Genomic DNA, 18777 nt, shown 5'->3' with positions numbered 1-18777 from the left:
TTCCAAAAAAGGTCTTATTTTAAAATGTTATTTTAAGTATGGCATAAAAAGTATGTACTAAATATTTTTAATATTATAGCATGTCGATACCTCATTAAAAAGGTCATGGTATATGTTGTTCAGAAAAAAATTCTTATTGTATGTGGTAAAAATATTATATAGAATGCAGAAAGGTTATGATGCAGCATGTTGAAATAAAAAAGGTCAGTATATTAGGTCATAAAAAATGCCATTCAAATAGGCATAGTATATCATGAAAATGTCATAGTATTCCATTTTTTATAATTTAGAGACATTTATTTCCATACACCTTTATGGGAACGTTTCCATGGAACCAGATTTATTATAGAGAAGTAAGCATTTACAAGAACTTCTGCAAACCCAATATAGATTCTCTACTGTTGTCACATAGTGACACTCACAATAATGCTTTCCTTTCCCACGTATTTACACATTTAAAAAAGCAACCGATAAGCCACGTGAACGGCATCCTCAGAAGATACCAGTGTTCCCAACTAAACATACGGGAAGCCATCTTGCTCGTGCTCTTATCGGATGGTGTGGAGCAGACATCTTCATCTTCATCCACAGAGCAGACATCTTCATCTTCATCCACAGTGAGCAGACATCTTCATCTTCATCCCTCGCCTCATTGGGTCAATTGGAAAAAAGGTCACTGGTGCTCGGGGGCGGGGTAAACAAGAAAACGCAACATGGACATTCGGCCTTGTGGTTTGTAAGTGCATAATACATTTAGGCCTGAAGAGCATTGAGACAGAAGGCTTTTCTATCTGCTCTTCAGGACACTTTTCCCAAAGCTGCAGGTTCTCTTGCCTGGCAGCGGCCAAAATGAAGGAAAACACAGCCGATGGCGACGGGGACTGAAACCGGCTCTCTGTTCAGCCCTCAAGAGGAACTTCACCCGGAGCAGGGGAACAAAAATGGCCGAGGCGATGTTCACTGGTCGTCACGGCGACGGGACGCGTGGCTTTAGTCAGTGAGCCTGTGACACGATGGTCTGGCAGCGCGGGCACAGGCAGTCCGCCGAGTCTGCGGTGTAGCGGCGGCACCGCGGGCACCTGGCGGCAGAGGTGGGCACCGCCGCGATGCTGTAGGCGCTGTCCTCTCGTATGACACCACCTGACCGGACAGAGAGAGTTATGATCACACAACTTAAATAGAATAAGAAGCCGTTTGACACAATGGGAACTACAACTACGACCTTGTGGTTGTAAACATCAATCAATCAGACAAGTATCAGTTTACATGCACGTCTGTACACAAATATCTTCTTTTTTTGTTGTTTTGTTATCCTATTAAGACATGTATGTGAGCTTATCATAATTAGCGTATCCATTCTTCAGTTCTGTGATTTCACAGTGACCTTTGACTTCCAAATTCTAATCAGTTCAATCCTTGAGTCCAGGTGGATATTCGCTCAAGACGCTCCTGAGATATCCCGTTCTCGAGACAGGGCCCTCCGGACACGTGATATTACACTGGTGTAATAACACGTGTAATAACAACGGTGCCGTGAGAAAGGTCTCTTCAGACACGGTGCAGACTGTACTAGCCGGCCTCTGGACTGGCTCAGCCGTTCCTCACCCTCCAGGTTGATGAGGAAGGTGCCGTGGCTCAGCGGGGCATCTGGGGGCAGGTCCCGGGGCAGCCCGCTGGCCAGGTTGACCCGCGCCACCGTCATCAGCTCGGCCAGCTGGGAGGAGGTGGAGGTGGCTTCCTCTTGGAGGGACTGGGAGTGGAGAGGAGGAAGGTTATGAGACGGACCATATGGAAATAGCAGCATTTGGGGATTTCCAACATCGCATATGTTATATTTTGATCTTATCCAATTATGATAGATCGATAGTATTGTTAACTTGTGTTGCCTTATCAGTTAATGTTGCACCTTGTTATAAAGTTAGAACAGGCGATTTATCAATGCCTGTTATACAGATGATTTGCAACCCATTTAGTTGGAACAATTTTATATAATATTTTATCACACATTTATATTATTATTATTATTATTATTATTAGTGTGCATGACTCTAGTCAAGGGTGGGCAAACTACGGCCCGCGGGCCGGAGTCGGCCCGTTGGGCGTTTTGATCCGGTCCGCTGAGTATTATGAATTATAAATTATAGTAAAGACCGCTGTAACGCTTCGTACCCTCGGGGCTGCGCGTGCGCGCTCCTGCAGTTAACGAGTGTTACCTGTTTACATTCAGGTTTACCTGTAAGTCCAGGTAGTTACAGAATGTGTCTGTAGTTGTTAACAACTGTTTCCTGCTTACATTCAGGTTTACTTGAGGCAAATGAAAGGGAAGTTAGAAACTGTCTCCATTGAGCGAGTGTGAACGAGCGAATTCGAAATACAAGAAATAACTATCGACATCTCTCTATTCTTTGCATTAATATAGATTATTATAATATTTTTTTCCATTGAATGACATATTTGACACTGAACTAGTTCATCTTTATCTCAGTGATGGTGTCCAAATGAGCATAAAATATCACTATGACCCTGAAATTCTGTCTCTTGTGTTATCATATACTGAATGTAAGCAAAACTACTGAGCAAATTCACACTCTGATTGAACCAATCTATGAACTGTCAGAAACAATGGATGTCAGGGGCCCCATTCACAAGGGTGACACTCCCCTTGGGGCTTAGCCCCCCCTTTCCTGGAATCCTACAAACGCCCCTGCTCTCCATCCATCTGATACTGGCCCGGCCCGTCTGTCAAATTTTAAAAGTCAATGTGGCCCCTGAACCAAAAGGTTTGCCCACCCCTGCTCTAGTGCATGATATGTGGCTGAAACATTTTATTTAAAAAAAAATACAATAATACTTTTTTTTTTAAAAAGAGTTAAACTGGAAACCATAACTATATTTGAAATATTGACCCGTTGCCTCAGCATTTGAACATGTGAAGTCATTCCCAGTGTCTTTTGTGCTCTCTCTCTCTATTTACCTCCATGAGCTCAAACAGCAAACCGGGTTCGATGGCGATGGTGAGGTCGTACTGAGCTGCATTCTTGCCCGGGATGGAAGACAGGAAGGAGTCCCTGATGGCACAGGCGCCCTCCACCGCCTCCTCCAATCCGGGGCGCCGCCACACCGAGCTGCTTTTGATCCAGCCGCTCTTAAATAGAGTCTCCCCTCCTGCAAGAGAACACAGAGCGTATTCAGAGGGGGTTGAGAACACACACACGCACACACACACACACACACACACACGCACCGTCGTGTCCTGGAGCGTGCAGGTACACCTCTTCAGCGAGATGTGGCAGGATGGGCGCTATGGATCGGGTCACCCCGTCCAGAATCTCCTCCAAAACCGTCTGGCATGATCTTCTGCCCAGCGAGTCCTCGGGGTCACAGTACAACCTGTTGAAGAGGCAGAAGGAGAGACACGACAGCTTAGAAAGATACTTAAAAAGAACATCTTGCTCTCATGCCATAGAAGACAAAAATGTCTGCCTCAAAAACTGCTGTGAAATTATATGTTTCGCCATATTATTTTCCACTTTCACTGACTTCTTTGATTAGCAACATCATTGGTCATGATGTTTCTACTGGAATAGTCGTGGTACTTATAATAGGTTGAACTTCCAAAACTATTTTTTTTTTTTTAAAACACACACCATTTACCCCAGCCAAAATGATAGAAAAATTAAGAAAGCCCAAAAAGTCTCTAATGAGGCCACGGGGGTTGAAGCAAAGTGAAGCGATTGGAGGAACACAAGCACGTCTTCTCGTGTGGTGGCCTTTACCGGTCTTTGATGATGCTGAAATAGAAGCTGGAGAGATCTCTGGTGATGAAGGCTTGGAGGACACGGATCGCCCTGCCGGCATCAAACTCGCTGTAGGCGTCTGTCACCTGCAGACAAACACACACACACACACACACACACACACACTCCAGTCAGCGGCTCATACTGTTGGGACAGAGGCACACGGTGTGCACCGAGACGCACCTTGATGCTGTACTCGCGGAGCTGGTGCAGCATGTACTGGTCGATGTAGTGCATCTCTTTGGGGTCCACGGCCTGCACACGCGGGTCGAAGCCCTGCAGGTTGCCGAGCAGGAACTTCAGGGTGTTCCTCAGCTGAGAAGGTTAAACACGGGAGTGTGAAAGCCTGGAACAAGTAACGGGCCACTTTGCGCCATGTCCTCGCGCCGCTGGTACCTTGCCGATGCTGTCTCTGGCCGAGTTGAGCGCCGTGGGTCCGATCTGAACCTCGGAGAAGACGTTGGACTCCGCCACCCACCAACGCAGCACGTCCGCGCCGTAGGCCGGCACACTGGGGTCCTGAAGAGGGCGGGACGCATGAGGAGAAGGTGTGCAGGAGGAACACTTCATGATCGCAGAACGCTGTTCTTTTCTTCATATGAACAAATCAAAACTGAGCATCTCTCCACCGACCTACCTTCCCTCCATTAATAACTACATCGGGATCCACTACGTTGCCCAGAGACTTGGACATCTTCTCTCCTTTTTCACTGACAGCGAAGCCATGGACCACCAGAGACCTGCACACACAAACGCAAAAACAGGATAGTGTATTTATTACTCTTAAGTTGAATTAAAATGTAAAGTGTATATGTTTTTTCGTAAACTATTTTAGCGGTATAATACTCGACACTTCAAAGAGTCACCAGAAGGCCTACATTGCTCCGGGGAGGCGGGGTTGAGGAATGAAATCGGGGGAGGGGGGGGGGCTCACTTGTAAGGGGCCTTGTTCCTGACGGCGACGCTGGTGAGCAGCGAGGACTGAAACCAGCCTCCGATCTGGTCCTTCCCTTCCACATACGCGTCTGCCCTGGAGTCGGACTCTGGAGGGTTAGGGTCGCAGAGAAAAGAGGAGCGAGTCAGTTATTTCCACAGTCACACAGGTTCCATGAAGGAAACGGTTAGTGCCCAGAGGAGAGAAACGTCTGGAAAAGACAAGAGAGACCAGCCAGTGTTTAGCATGTGTGCACTCAAAAAGGTGACCAATAAGCATGCCTTGTCCAAACAGCCAAAAATAGCCACGGCATCACAGGCACAGAGCCTTCAGCCTCGTCCACCTCCATCCTGAATCCATCCGACAGACCAGACAAGAAAGGAAAAGAAGTTCAGAGTTTGAGGCCATTCCTGGAAAAACAAACAAACTGCCAAACAGAGAGAAAAAAACAAACGCGTGTTTTTTTTTTAACGAGTGTTAATCAATACGCTGAATTGGACTGAAGGACCTCCAGTATTTGGGCGCAGGAGAGGAAAGATGAGAGACCTGGAGGACGTTTGCAAGCAGACAGACAAACAGGACGAAGAAGCCCAGACGGAGAGGGACAAAGACACAGCGGAGGGCGGTGATCGGACCACCTGAGGCCAGAGGTTTGCGGAGCGGAGCGGGGAGCCAGCTGAGACGCGACTCGGGCTCCTCAGCGTCTCCCTCCATCTTCTCTGGAGAATGACAACACAAAAGCGAACGGCGACTGTGAACGCCGCCACAAAGCCACTTGGTCTCGGATTTGCGAGTGGTCATGGACACATAGTTAGTTGCCGTACATTGAGTCGCGCCCACAGAAGCCCAACAACAAATGTTCTCAGTGGGATATGAATAGTTTTATCTTGTATCGATAGTTCACGACTTAAGAAGGTTTTGGTAGGATAATCTCAGGAGTTAGATATTTTTCACTTGTTATAACAACTGTTGTAACAGATGAAAATAAAAAGGTTTTGGCAAGTAAAGAAGTGTTTGTTGTTGTAATACTAATCCCCGCCACAAGAGGCTATTCCAAATAGGACTAAAAGCATTCCCGTTTCCTCCGGTGACTTTTTCTTTACATAACGTGCTAACATACAACATATACTGTACGTAACTCGTGTTTACCTTTTATGGAGAAATTAAAACTCCCCTGGAAGAAAACAGGAATGCTTTTAGTCCGACGTAGAACACGGGGCGTGGCGCACGTCGGCCTCTTGTGGCCGAAAGGAGCGTTACAACAACAAACACTTTTTTCACCTGCAAACACTTTTTTCCCACAGTTCCACAAAAGAAAGTAACTATGGTAATCAAGGCTACCAGGAAAACTCAGTTTCTGCTGTAAAAAGCGTTTTTTCCTTTTGAATGGTTTGAAGATTCGCTGCTAGATTAGGTTACGCAAAGCCAGTGACCCTGGTACGCTGAGGCTGCACTTCCTTTCTAATCCGTGTTTGAGGGCAGCTTTTACTTACAATACACTTTGCAAGTGTGTGTAAGTAGCTTTCTCTCCAATAAAACTAATGACTGGAGAGTTGATTAAAAGGCATTTGGAAAGCTGGCAGCCATTGATGTCATTGCTCTGAGAACGTGATGATGAGACGGAAAAGTGGACGAGCAACATCATCACGTCTATGTACAATATCAACTTCCTTGAAGATTGTGAAAACTAGAGAGAAAGAATGTTGGTATAGAGGTTATTAGCAGTTCTATATAATCAAATTAAAGAAAGTCAAACTTGAATCCTTAGCTGTGACAGTATTTCATTCCAGGAAATGAACTGGACTCCACGTACCTTCTAGAACAGCAGCCCAAGAAGCTCCGCTGTCAAACCAGATGTCCAAGACGTCTTCTCCACGAACGTAGTCCGTCACTGGACCGGCTTTACTCTGAGAAGGACACGCGATGGAGAACGTGGCGATTAGTCCGTTGGCACAATGTAAATAATCATATTCAAAGCTAGGTCAAGAAAAAAAGCCAGTTGGACTACTCTAATATGAAATATGTTGATTAGTGCAGCTTGATCATGGCCTTTGAGAGGTTTGATAAAGTGTTTTTAAAACATTAGTAATGCGTCCTTCTGAGCTCTGCCAGTTGTTATAGCAACAAACATTCACGAATGACATCGTGCCGAGTGGGAATCTTCACTTATTTGTACCTTTCTTTAAGAGGTGGACAGGAGAGAGGGAACTAAAAATAATTAATCAATGCCAAACAGCTCTCAGTAAGCAGAGGCATTAATAATTAGAATATTCATCATATTAGAGGGATTATTCCGCACCACTGCCAATATCATGTGAGGCGTCACTGATGCGCTTCAACCCACGACTTGGCCCTCACCCACCCTCTTGATCTCACTGTCACACGTCACACATGCAGCACACTCACATTCTTGAGCACTTGATCTGGCAGCAACGTCTCAATAGGAAGCTCCCACCAACAGTCACTGCCCTTTTCCTTGAAGAGCTCTGCTAGATGGGACACGGTGTGCCTGCAGAGACAGTAAGAAGGTTTAGTCGATAATAACAATAATAATAATTAAAAAAACACATTTACAAAAGGGCTTCACCAGGAACAAAACATGTCAGGACCGCTATAAAATAAAATCAGACAGCTACAGCAAAAATACAAGACGAAGAAAAGAAGTAATCGAGTAGGACAGACACTCGGAATATCAGCGCGTATCAAAGCTTGCGCCCAATCCGGTTTGTGTGTGTGTGTGTGTGTGTGTGTGTGTGTGTGTGTGTGTGTGTGTGTGTGTGTGTGTGTGTGTGTGTGTGTGTGTGTGTGTGTGTGTGTGTGCGTGCGTGCGCATATCAGCCTACTTGTTGATGAGAGCCTCTCCAGTCTCTCTGTGGTAGAAGACTGGGATCGGGACGCCCCAGCTTCGCTGTCTGGAGATGCACCAGTATGTCCGTCTGTCCAGCATGGTCAGCAGGCTGCCCCTCGCCGACTCTGGCAAAACACGCACCTTCTGCAGTGCCTCCTACACACACACACACACACACACACACACACACACACACACACACACAGACAGACAGAGGTATTACTTCCTTTAGAACAAACCCGAAATAGGAAGTGAGTCCCTTCCTGGAAGAGCACAATGCATCATCGCATTATCTGCACGAGTAACAGGCTGCATTTTTTTTTTTTCTCCAGCAAATTAAAAGGGAGCTCAACACAAACTAAAAATATGCCTTCCAGCTTTACCTTGGCCTTGTCTTTAAGCGACGCCGTGTTGATAAACCACTGTTTGCTGGGCCTGATGACGACGGGCTGCTTGGTCCTCCAGTCGTACGGGTAGCTGTGGACGCACTGCTCCTCCTTCAGCAGAGCGCCGCACTCCGCCAGCATGGAGATCACTAGCACAGACAGAGATATGAAAACTAAACAACGCATGCAACGCACCCACATGGGCCAAGTAAGTGTGTCCCCTCTCTCCCTTGTCGTGCTGTACCTTTGTCAGTGCCTTCTGTCATCACACACAGATGCTGTAGCTCAGGGCCGGCCAGGTCAGTGAACTTGCCGTCCTCGTCCACCATGCACTCCTTTGGCAGAAGAAAAGCACACACAGTTACACCGAGACGCTTCGCCTCTGGTCTTGAATGGGACAAGCTGTAAATGAACGTACCACGGGCAGTTTGAACTGCGACGCCACACTGTAGTCCTCCATGCCGTGAGCTGGCGCCGTGTGGACCAATCCCGTGCCTTTCGCCATAGTCACGTGATTGGCCGGCAATAGCGGCACTTCCTTGTCAGGAATTGTTGGATGTTTGCAGATCCCGCCCTCAAGTTGGGAGCCTTGCAACAAAGGGACATCGGGGTGGTTATGGTTGGAACTGTGTGTGTGTGTGTGTGTGTGTGTGTGTGTGTGTGTGTGTGTGCGTTGGTTGTGTGTGTGTTACCTGTGAAGGTGCCTATGCTCTCCAGCTCTGTGGCCAGCAGTGCTGCCACGCTGGCTGTGCGCTCAGTGGCCACCAACAGCAGCTGAGAGTTGTCCGCCCTCTTCACCACCGAGTACCTGCAAACAACGAGGACGCCGAGTGCTTTAAGGTTTGAAAAGTTAAGAGTTCTAACTCCTAAACTCCGGTATCAGCCTCAGACTGTTCTGTCCCTCCACTGTTTCTCAGCTCCTGGTAATCCTCAATACAGATGTGGGCTGTATCAGAAAACACAGGGTTGATGGGAAATGTGGTTTCAGGGACACCGCTGATTTTTGGCTCAAGATGACATAATATCTGGGCTTGAGATGATTTTGTCCATTAATCAATTAGTCATACGGCAATAATTGATTTTAAGAATGTTTATGAAAGCAATTTTCCAAAAGGGAATATTTGCTGATTTTCTTGCCTATTTGGGTTTTAGACCGCTGGTTGGTCAGAAAATGCCTGAAGACAAATTGAAGAAAATGTTTCATTATTTCATTATTATACTCAACAGTTCAAATCAAATCAATCTGGAAAAAAATTAGAAGATCAACAATTAAAAACGACAGCGCGTAGTCGTGTGTGCAGAGAGATGGCCGCTGTATAACTTTAACGGTGTGCTGCTGCTACTCACTGGGCGTTGGGCATGTAGCAGACGGCCTGGTTGGCAGGAATGGTCCAGGGCTGGGTGGTCCACACCAACACAGAGACACCACTCTCTAATCCTGCTGAGGGACACACACACACACACACACACACACACACACACACACACACACACACACACACACACACACACACACACACACACACACACACACACACACACACACACACACACACACACACACACACACACACACACACACACACACACACACACACACACACACACACACACACACACACACACACACACACACACACACACACACACACACACACACAGTCAGAAGTGTAATCTTATCAAAGGCTGAATTAACTCTGTGTGTGTGTGTGTGTCTCTCTCTTACCCTCTGAGGCCATCTCAGGTGGCAGTGTGCTCAGGGGGAATGTGGCGTAGATGGCTCTGCTCACATGCTCAGGGTTGTACTCCAACTCGGCCTCAGCCAGGGCCGTTCTACAGGGGACAGAAACCGGATCAAAGCGGACCACAGATGCTGATCCAGAATAGATTCTAAATACTGAGGCCTCTATGCAGCGACCTCTGCATCAGCTAACCCACTCAGGTACCTTGATGAGGGGGACCAGAAGACTGGCTTGTAGTCCTGGTAGATGAACCCCTGAAAACCACAAAGAAGAAAAATCTATATTAGGCTCTAAATTCAGTTTGAATCCCATTCCTGTGCAGTAATCCCCTATTACAATAACTAGTATGATACTACATTACATTTCACGTAGCTGACGCGTTTATCCAAAGCGACTTAACAGCTACGGGGCACATCAACTAGGTTATTGAGTCTTTGCACGATGCCATACGAGTGTTTCCAGAATAGAGCATCGTTGCCCACCTTGCCGTGCATCTCTTGGAAGACTTTCAGCTGAGCGGCCTCGTAGGCCCCATCATACGTGTAGTAGCACTGGTCCCAGTCCGCCATCAACCCCCAGCGCTGGAAGGCAGCCTTCTGGCGAGCTATGGCCCCCTCCGCAAACTGCCGCGCTGCATGGGAGGAAAACATTACAGCAGCTGCGGAAAAACATTTACTTAACAGCAGTCCCGCCCGTCCAGCTGTCTGTCATTCTCTACCTTTCTGTCTGATCTGCATGGGGCTCAGGCCGCTGGTCCCCAACTCCCCCAGAGCCTTCAGTTCGATGGGCAAGCCGTGGCAGTCCCATCCGGGGATGTAGTGGACCTGCCGCCCCCGCAGCATCTCAAAGCGGTTTCGGATATCTTTCAGGATCTGGACCAGGCAAGACATGTTTATTTTATTTTGGCAGTGTCGTTGCCACCCAGAAAGCTTAGAGCTCCGACAACAACAACAACAACGACTTATCGGTGTTGACAGCTGTCAAAAAGTCATCATGCACCATAACAGAAGGGGATATCTGAAACATGACAAGCAGGCTGTTAACGGATCACCTTGTTGAGTGCATGTCCTACATGTGGGTCTCCGTTGGCATACGGGGGTCCATCGTGGAGGCAGAACTCCTTCTTGGCCTTCCTCTCTCTTTGCCAGGAGTACAAATCTGCAAAGCCGCACTCCTGCAGATAATGGCAAGAATTCATATTTTTCATGTGACAAAAACAATACATTATTGCTATCGAGCTCTCTGTAGCAGTGTTTAACCATCGAGAGACTGTGAGACAGTTATCCAAGTGTGCACGCGCACCAAGAGGTCGACACGTCACTTGTGATGCGACACCGAGCAGAAGTCAAGACTTCAGCCGAGATCCACCAGACTTTATTTTCAGTCTGCCTAATTCAGAAAGGCGTCTGTCTGTTTGCCTCTCGGCGCACCGGGTGCATGCCGATCTGAAGAGTAAACCCTCAAGAGTGTAACTTAACATAATTAGAGTCACGCGCTTTCAATGTGTGAAGTTCACCGCAGTGAGCAGTGGGGGGATGAACTTGACGTGTGCAGTAGGTGCGTCCTACCTGCTGGATCTGGAGTTCTCGGTCCAACAGCTTCTGTCCAGTCAGTCTCATTGGGAACTCGGACCGCGGGAGGAGCACCGTGTCTCGGTACAGCCCCGGAGCAGAGCCTGCCTCTGCGGGCTTAGCGCTGACTTCGCCTGGGCTTACAACATGACAGCGGCTGGAGCTGAAGGAGAGAGCCCGGTGGAGGAGGCCGCCTCCCCGGTGTGACCTCCGTCCCCATCTCGTGAGTGTCTGGCTTACTGCCGAAACCCGGCACAGCAGCATGAAGCAGCTCCGTGGACAAGGAAAATGACAGAAAAGTGAAGCCTGTTTGCTTGTTTCTGAGTTGTGACAGTGTGGAGTTACGGCGGTGTTACATTCCGCCCTTTGCGCAATGCTTTGTTTCTTCCGGAAGAAATTGAAGCGAGGACAACTACGGGAACTGCGTTGGGTCAAATATTAAACAAGTTCGCATTTAAAACTAATGTGGCGCAAGCGGTTGCTGGAGGATGATATCGATCCACCATCGAGGGACACAATAGTGAATAGTATTAATTGTGATTGAACTGCGTTCTTCTGTAAGATTATATACATCAAAAGTTATGTTCTGGTAAAATAAAAACGTGGTTTTATTTTGAAAAGCGCACGTATTTATTATTTAAAGCTTGACAGTGCTTGAGAATCGGCCTGTCCAGGGTGTCCCCTGCCTTCGCCCTATGTCAGCTGGGATAGGCTCCAGCGCCCCTGCGACCCTAATGAGGATAAGCGGTATTGAAAATGGATGGATGGAGTGCTTGAGAATCAGATCTTTCATTTCCCTCTCGTGGTCAAAGTTAATAACTACAACTCCACAGTCTTTAATTGGAAAAATACAGACATAAGAACGGATTCTCATTATTTCAAGTATTATTTTTTTCATTATTACTAATAAATGTAATACAAATAATAATAATCTTCATCCATAATAAACAGTTCAAGTTTGAACCAGTGGTCACACTATGGTTCTTCAACACCATACTTCTCAACCAGAAAGTTAACAATATTGTAACAAGTACGGATTATTATTAAAACAATGACATTAATTAATGTAGCTATTATTGGTTGTTTAGTTCGAATTGATAGTATCAGATCTCATAACATACATGTGGGGGGTGGACAGAATATGAGTAACACAGAATATTATCATCGAAGGAGCTGTTTTATTTTGTAAGGTTGTGTGCATGAATATATTCTCATCTGAACGTCTCGTGTGTTCAGAATAAGGTGTGTTCACGGCCCCCAGTGGTTACAGTGGAGAACTGATCTGACCCCATAAACAACTGCGGTCATGTGGGCCGGCATCCATTTTTATTGAAAGTCAGCTCAAATTCAATGATTATATTAATAATTTCACAATATTATAACTGTTAAAGCAGATCCCCGCCAGCATCTGCCCCAGCGCCACGATCGGCTGCGTCGGCATCTCGGCGTGCTGCTCCTCGTGATCCATATGCCAGGCACCACGTTGGGCTCCACTGTAACAGGTGTGAGTCCCACAAAAGAGGGCAACACACGATATTTCGGAAGTAACCGGCTTTATTATTTCAAGCTTCCGTTTCCGTTCTGCTTCTGAACGCTTCGGTCAGCGTCTGGTCAGCGTCTGGTCCCCTCTCTTTCTCCAGCTACTACGGCTCTTATATTGAAGAGACAAACATTCAATTGACCCCAGCTGAGGCGGATTACACATCATGGCACTGTTCCCTGAACCACACCCCTGCTCCCTCCCCTCTGCAACTGAGCCTAACCACACCCCGCTGCCAAAGTCTGCCTCAGTCAGTTTCTGTCAGTCAATCAGACTCTGTCTCCGTCAGTCAGTCAGTCAGTCAGTCACTGTCAGTCACTGTCAATTAGCCACTGTGTCTATCTCAGTTTCATTCATCCACTGTCTCTGTCTTTGTCTCTTCCAGTTAGTCACTGTCAGTCAGTCTCTATGTCTCACTCGGTCAGTTTCTGTACGTCAGTCAGTCTCTTGTGAGTCAGTCACAGTCAGTGTCTCAGTCAGTCAGTCAGTATCTGTCAGTCAGACTCTGTCTCTGTCAGTAACTGTCTCTGTCCATCTGTCTCAGTCAGCCTCAATCAGTCAGTCACTGTCTCAGTCAGTCAGTCACTGTTTCAGTCAGTCAGCCACTGTCTCTGTCTCAGTGTCAGTCAGTCAGTCTTTGTCTCTTTCAGTCAGTCTTTGTCAGTCTCTATCAGTCAGTCACTGTCTCAGTCAGTCAGTCTTTGTCTCTTTCAGTTAGCCACTGTCAGTCAGTCTCTGAGTCAGTCTCTATGTCTCACTCAGTCAGTTTCTGTACGTCAGTCAGTCTCTTGTGAGTCAGTCTCAGTCAGTCAGTCAGTATCTCTGTCAGTCAATCAGGCTCTGTCTCTGTCAGTAACTGTCTCTGTCAGTCTGTCTCAATCAGTCAGTCACTGTCTCAGTCAATCAGTCTCTGTGAGTCAGTCTCTGTGAGTCAGTCAGTGTCAGTCAGTCTCTGTCATTCACTGTCTCAGCTAGTCAGTCTTAGTCTTTTTCAGTCAGTCACTGTCTTTTTCAGTCAGTCTCTGTAAGTCAGTCTGCGAGTCAGTCTCTGTCTCAGTCAGACAGTTAGTCTCTGTCTGTTTTTGGTGTCTCTTCCCGATAAGAACAGGAGTAGCGAAGGAACAGCAGAGAAGGCGGGGAGCAGATTCTGGTGGAGCAGAGAACCGGAGCGTTCGGGAAGCGGAAATCCAACCAGCACAAAATATAAATAATAAAAAACGTTAAGAGCGAAATCCTCTGTGTTGCCCTCCGACAGGAATTCGTTACAGTCTCCTTCAGTCAGTCAGACAGTCACTGTGTCAGTCTGTCAGTCTCTGTCAGATCGTTAGTCTCTGTCATTGTCAGTCTTTCTCAGTCAGCCAATGTGTCCATCTCAATTTCAGTCATCCACTGTCTCCGTCTCAGTCAGACAATGTCAGTCAGTGTTGCAGTCAGTCTCTGTCAGTCAGTCAGCCACTGTCTCTGTCTCAGTCAGTCTCTGTCAATCGGTGTCTCAGTCAGTCAGTTTTGGTCAGCCAGTCTCTGTCAGCTAGTGTCAGTCAGTCAGTCTTTCTCTTTTTCATTCGGTCACTGTCAGTCAGTCTCTGTGAGTCTCTGTCTCAGTCAGTCACTGTCTCTGTCTCTGTCAGTCAGGCTCTGTCACAGTCAGTTAGTCACTATTCGTCGGTCACTGTCTCTGTGAGTCAGCCTCTGTTAGTCAGTTTCTGTCTGTCGGTCCCTCACTGTCAGTCAGTCACTGTCAGTCTCTGTCTCAGTCAGTCAGGCTCTGTCTCTATCTCAGTCAGTCACAGTCCGTCAGTGTCTCAGTCAGTCAGTTCCTGTCAGCCAATCACTGTCAGCCAGTGCCCGTCTCAGTCAGTCAGTCTTTGTCTCTTTCAGTTAGTCACCGACAGTCAGTCTCTCTGAGTCAGTTTCTGTTAGTCAGTCTCTGTTTGTCAGCCACTGTCTCTGTTGCAGTCAGTCTCTGTCAGTCATTTACTTTCTCGGTCTCAGTCAGTCTCGGCCAGCCAGTCAGGCTCTGTGTCAGTCAGTCACTATTCGTCAGTCAGTGTCTCGGTTAGTCAGTCTCTGTCTCAGTCAGTTAGTCTCTTTCTCAGTCAGACAGTCAGTCTCTTTTAGTCAGTCTATCACTGTTCGTCAGTCAGTGTCTCAGTCAGTGTCAGTCACTGTTGTAAATTGAATTTAATTAATCTATGTATAGCCCTTTTATTACGTTTTTATTATAATATAATATAATATAATATAATAATGTTATAATATATAAAAAAGTTATAATTGTTAATAGTTGTTTAAAAAATGTAAGAACTATAAATAACCACAAATAAATAAGAATAAAAATTAATATGAGTCTGATTTCTGTTTTTTTTGTTTAAAAAAATCTAAGAAAACACTTTGAATCTGTAGACTACTGCCTAATAGTCTTCTTATTGTCATTTGATGACAGTTGCTCATATACTGTAAGCTTTTCTGCTTTTCTGACTGATCAAGTGAAGGTTGGATGATTCTGTGAACAGAGGAACTCTGAACAGAACACGCCATAGAATCACACGTGATACTCGGCACCCTGACGGCACTCATAGGTCGTAACCATGGCAACCATGGAATCTTCAGGTTAACTGTCAATCACACACAACTTCACGAGGAATATCCATATCAACAGGCGCTGTCTCCCGTGATGGCTGTGATACACGTGACCTGCCCAGTGGTCCGCCACAAATTAATTACAAAACCTCTTACAAAACACGGTCTTAGATAAAGTAATAGCTTTGAGGTGTCCGGTTGGAGCATATTTATAATTTTAGTTGAGTCATCTGAGCCGCCTTTATTCTTCTAACATTACTTCTCTTCTCTTTCCGTTATTCCCTTCACAATAAAAGTCCCCGACACATACACCCCGAACACTGCTTCTGTTTACTTACTTAATATAATAGCTTTCATTTCATTTCATGAGTGGCTTATCGCCATAAAAACTGTTCATTTCCGCCGTCCACCAAATAGCCAATATTTCTTCTTTGTACATCTTGTGGAAGTCCCACAAACCTCGGAACACCAAACGCCCTCGTGTCTGGTTCCTGGTATTAATATTATATATTAAATCCGTAGCCGCACACGTACAGCTTCTCCAGGAACTGCGTCTGGATGAGGGCCACTTCCAGACTATCAACTTATCCTCCATAGTTTCTGATTCAACAACGGCATGACGTCAGTGACGTCTCAACGCTGAGAGGCTTTATCGACACAGCCTCACACACATAATATTGTGAAATTATGAATATAATCACTGCATTTGAGCTGACTTTCAATTAAAAACAGTACAACAGTACATATGTTATTAAAATATTATTTAATATAATGTCCAAAATAATGTTGTTTTTGACTTATATCAAATTGGACAAAACATTGCTTAAATAATGGTCTATCTCTGTGCTTGGGCCATACAAGCCTCCGTACCGTAACACCATGAATAGAGGTGCATTACATTACAAGCGGCGGCTCACCTGACCGCAGTGATGAACAGACCATTAGCAGCGGTGTGCTTTTATTTTGACGGTTTTCCCCGGAACGCTCCTCGTGCGCCTGCCTTGACGAAGGTGGAGCGGACTTCTGTCTCCCGTTTAGAGTAATGTTTTCAGTTTTAGCACCCAGTGGACACAATGACTAACTACAGCTCCACACACTAAATAAAACTCTTACTTACAGACCGCAGATTATTTCACGAAAATATGTTCATTGTCATACATTAACATGTATATACATGAACATGTATGACAATGACAATTTTTTCGTGGAATAATCTGCGGCCAAATTAAAGTCGTTTACGTGCGCTTGACGTGTTATCAATACATTTCCGATAGCGCATGAATGCAACACGCTCGGCTATGCAGCAGGTGGTATTGAGTGGCTGATGACGTCAGTGGGGGTATATAGCTCGCGGCTGCCTCTCCCATGTCATTCATCTGACTCCCCCGACTAACCGAGAGGACCTGAGCCGAGCCGAGCCGAGCGCAGCAGCGAGCCCAGACTTCGACCTCTCTCCCCGCCAACATGAATAAGATGTGTCTCGCTTTCCTCGGAGCTCTCCTGCTGGCTCTCCATCTCATCTCATCGCAGGTTCGTTGTGATTTCCTCTCACTTGAGCGGGATGTGGACCTTTCTACCGGGGGTTAGGGGCGCTGCTGGACCAGGCGGCTCGAGATGGACGGACCTGTGTTTTGCTCTCTTACCTTTCACTGCATTTATAGACTTGTTTTTATCTGTCAGTGAGTGGCACTTATAGGCTGATTCTCAACCCAAATGGTCTTTGGTTTTTATTTTATTTTATTTGTATAGGGATAAACAACTTGAATTTGATCCCTTGGGACACGACTTTGCTGTCCGGTTAGATTGGTTTAAGTAATGTCAAACTGTCTTAAACCCTGCGTAAGAGAATTTAAAAGATTTGGACATTTCACAAACTTTTCTCCACCGACTGAAATGTTGTCATCTTGGACATCTCCTTTGTGTCCTTGGCCATATCTGTGTTCTGTTGATCCGTGCACGTATAAAGAACCGATGATGATGATGATGATGATGATGGGGGTCTTGTGCGTTGCAGGTGGTCCAGGGCCAGAACACGACAGCCTCTCCCAGCAACACGACTACGACCGGCAACGTGACCGTGACCGTGACCGTGACCACCCCGTCCAAAGGGAACGGCTTCGGGACGACCGACGCCTTCACGCTGCCCCTGCTGGCCGCTGCGGCCTCTTTCCTCCACAGCTGGTCCTAATGACCGGACTGATGGCGCCACGCGCACTGCCAACACTGCTGGACTGGGCACGCGACGTTACTCCCAAAGATTTTCTTTTTTTTTTTTTCTTTCCTCCTTTCTCTAACTTTTGGAATTGGTTTTGAAGCGGCGCGCTCTTTCACAGCTCTGTCTTCGTTTTACCTTTTTTACGCACCGCGGGGACGCGCCCTGCTGCGCTCCGCAGGGACTGTATGAAAATCCCTCTTGTCCGGGCACCCGCCGGCCTCTTGGTTTAAATGAGGTGGATGATGATGATGATGATGGTGGTGGTGGCACTGCGCTCTTTAAATGATCATACGTGTTCTGATGCTTGACTCCAGGCGCAAAGGCCAAACTAATTATTGTAAGCAAGTTTAGAAAAGTTACATTTCTGGCACTGATTTTTTTTTTTTTTTAGATCTTAACATTTTTGTAACTCTAATAAAATCGTTCAATTATAAGCGACTACATGGACTCTTTAATTGTGTCTCCATAAAAAGGGACATGCTTGTAAACGCGGTTTATTTATTTATGGTAAAACCGGTGTGGTGGCCTGGTTAAAAGGGTTCTCTTCAGATGTAAGGCGGTCAGATTAAAATCCTTCTGTCTGCGTTACACTTTTAATGCTGAGGTCACTTTCTCAACGCTGACACCTACTGTGGCAATTTGGAAACCTAAATGTGTCACTTACTCTCGTGGTCTAACCGTTTCCTGCAGTTTAAGTCTCGGACTAGTGTCTTAGCTATTTTTAACACTTAATTTCTTTATGCTTTGTATCTTAAGACTGTCAAACTTTTTATTGACTTGCTCGAGTTGATGCCTGTCTCCTAAATGTAAACTGCCTTGCTTTTTTCAGGTAGCCAAATGTTTGCCGCTATTAGGCATGATAAAGAACCTGCATTCTTGGTCCTCTGATTAACTGCTAATTTGTAGTAACTTTCCTATTCCCCTCCCACCCATGTACTTATCTTGCTTACTCTCTCCTTGGCTGTTCGGCACTAACGTGTAAAATGAAGTTACGGTTCTGTGACCTCAAATCTGTTTTACGAACATTATTTTCGCCACTAATGCAGCTTTAACTGAACTCTATAGCTTCCAGTGCACGTACACTGAGGCTACTTGTGAAATCACAAGTATACTTGTCATGTAATTGTGCTTATCAAATGCCAATGTACTGGGGCGCCTATCATT

The 18777-nt window shown here is 46.2% G+C and overlaps 1 protein-coding gene across 4 annotated transcripts; it reads right to left on the bottom strand.

Annotated features, from left to right (window-relative positions):
• Positions 1-311: 311 nt before the first annotated feature.
• Positions 312-11695, bottom strand: iars2 (isoleucyl-tRNA synthetase 2, mitochondrial). Of its 4 annotated transcripts, none has more exons than XM_034563675.1 (24): positions 11276-11695; positions 10759-10881; positions 10426-10579; positions 10190-10338; positions 9912-9961; positions 9692-9798; positions 9313-9406; positions 8658-8773; positions 8384-8553; positions 8210-8300; positions 7963-8114; positions 7575-7735; positions 7138-7240; positions 6545-6638; positions 5370-5450; positions 4732-4840; positions 4435-4537; positions 4194-4316; positions 3981-4112; positions 3777-3883; positions 3245-3390; positions 2975-3165; positions 1606-1750; positions 312-1140 (listed from the first exon to the last, which is right to left on the bottom strand). In XM_034563675.1, exons 1-24 carry the CDS (start codon positions 11540-11542, stop codon positions 995-997), a joined length of 3114 nt encoding a protein of 1037 aa, XP_034419566.1. In that variant the 5' UTR covers positions 11543-11695; the 3' UTR covers positions 312-994. The 4 variants fall into 4 exon arrangements, with proteins under 4 accessions (XP_034419566.1, XP_034419567.1, XP_034419568.1 ...); XM_034563676.1 differs by having other exon boundaries at positions 9313-9403; XM_034563677.1 differs by lacking the exon at positions 5370-5450.
• Positions 11696-18777: the final 7082 nt, after the last annotated feature.

Source organism: Cyclopterus lumpus, chromosome 22, assembly GCF_009769545.1.
Source record: "Cyclopterus lumpus isolate fCycLum1 chromosome 22, fCycLum1.pri, whole genome shotgun sequence".
In the NCBI taxonomy this organism is placed as follows: domain Eukaryota; kingdom Metazoa; phylum Chordata; class Actinopteri; order Perciformes; family Cyclopteridae; genus Cyclopterus; species Cyclopterus lumpus.
The sequence above is the reverse complement of the archived record's forward strand: the minus strand, read 5'-3'. Positions and strand labels throughout refer to the sequence as shown.

Coding starts and splice junctions, on each gene's coding strand:
- iars2 (XM_034563675.1), bottom strand. CDS start 11,542: ATGCTGCTGTGCCGGGTTTCGGCAGTAAGCCAGACACTCACGAGATGG. Junction 8,301..8,383: donor CGCAGTTCAAACTGCCCGTG/GTACGTTCATTT, acceptor CTTCTGCCAAAG/GAGTGCATGGTGGACGAGGA. Junction 3,166..3,244: donor GCACGCTCCAGGACACGACG/GTGCGTGTGTGT, acceptor GTTCTCTTGCAG/GAGGGGAGACTCTATTTAAG.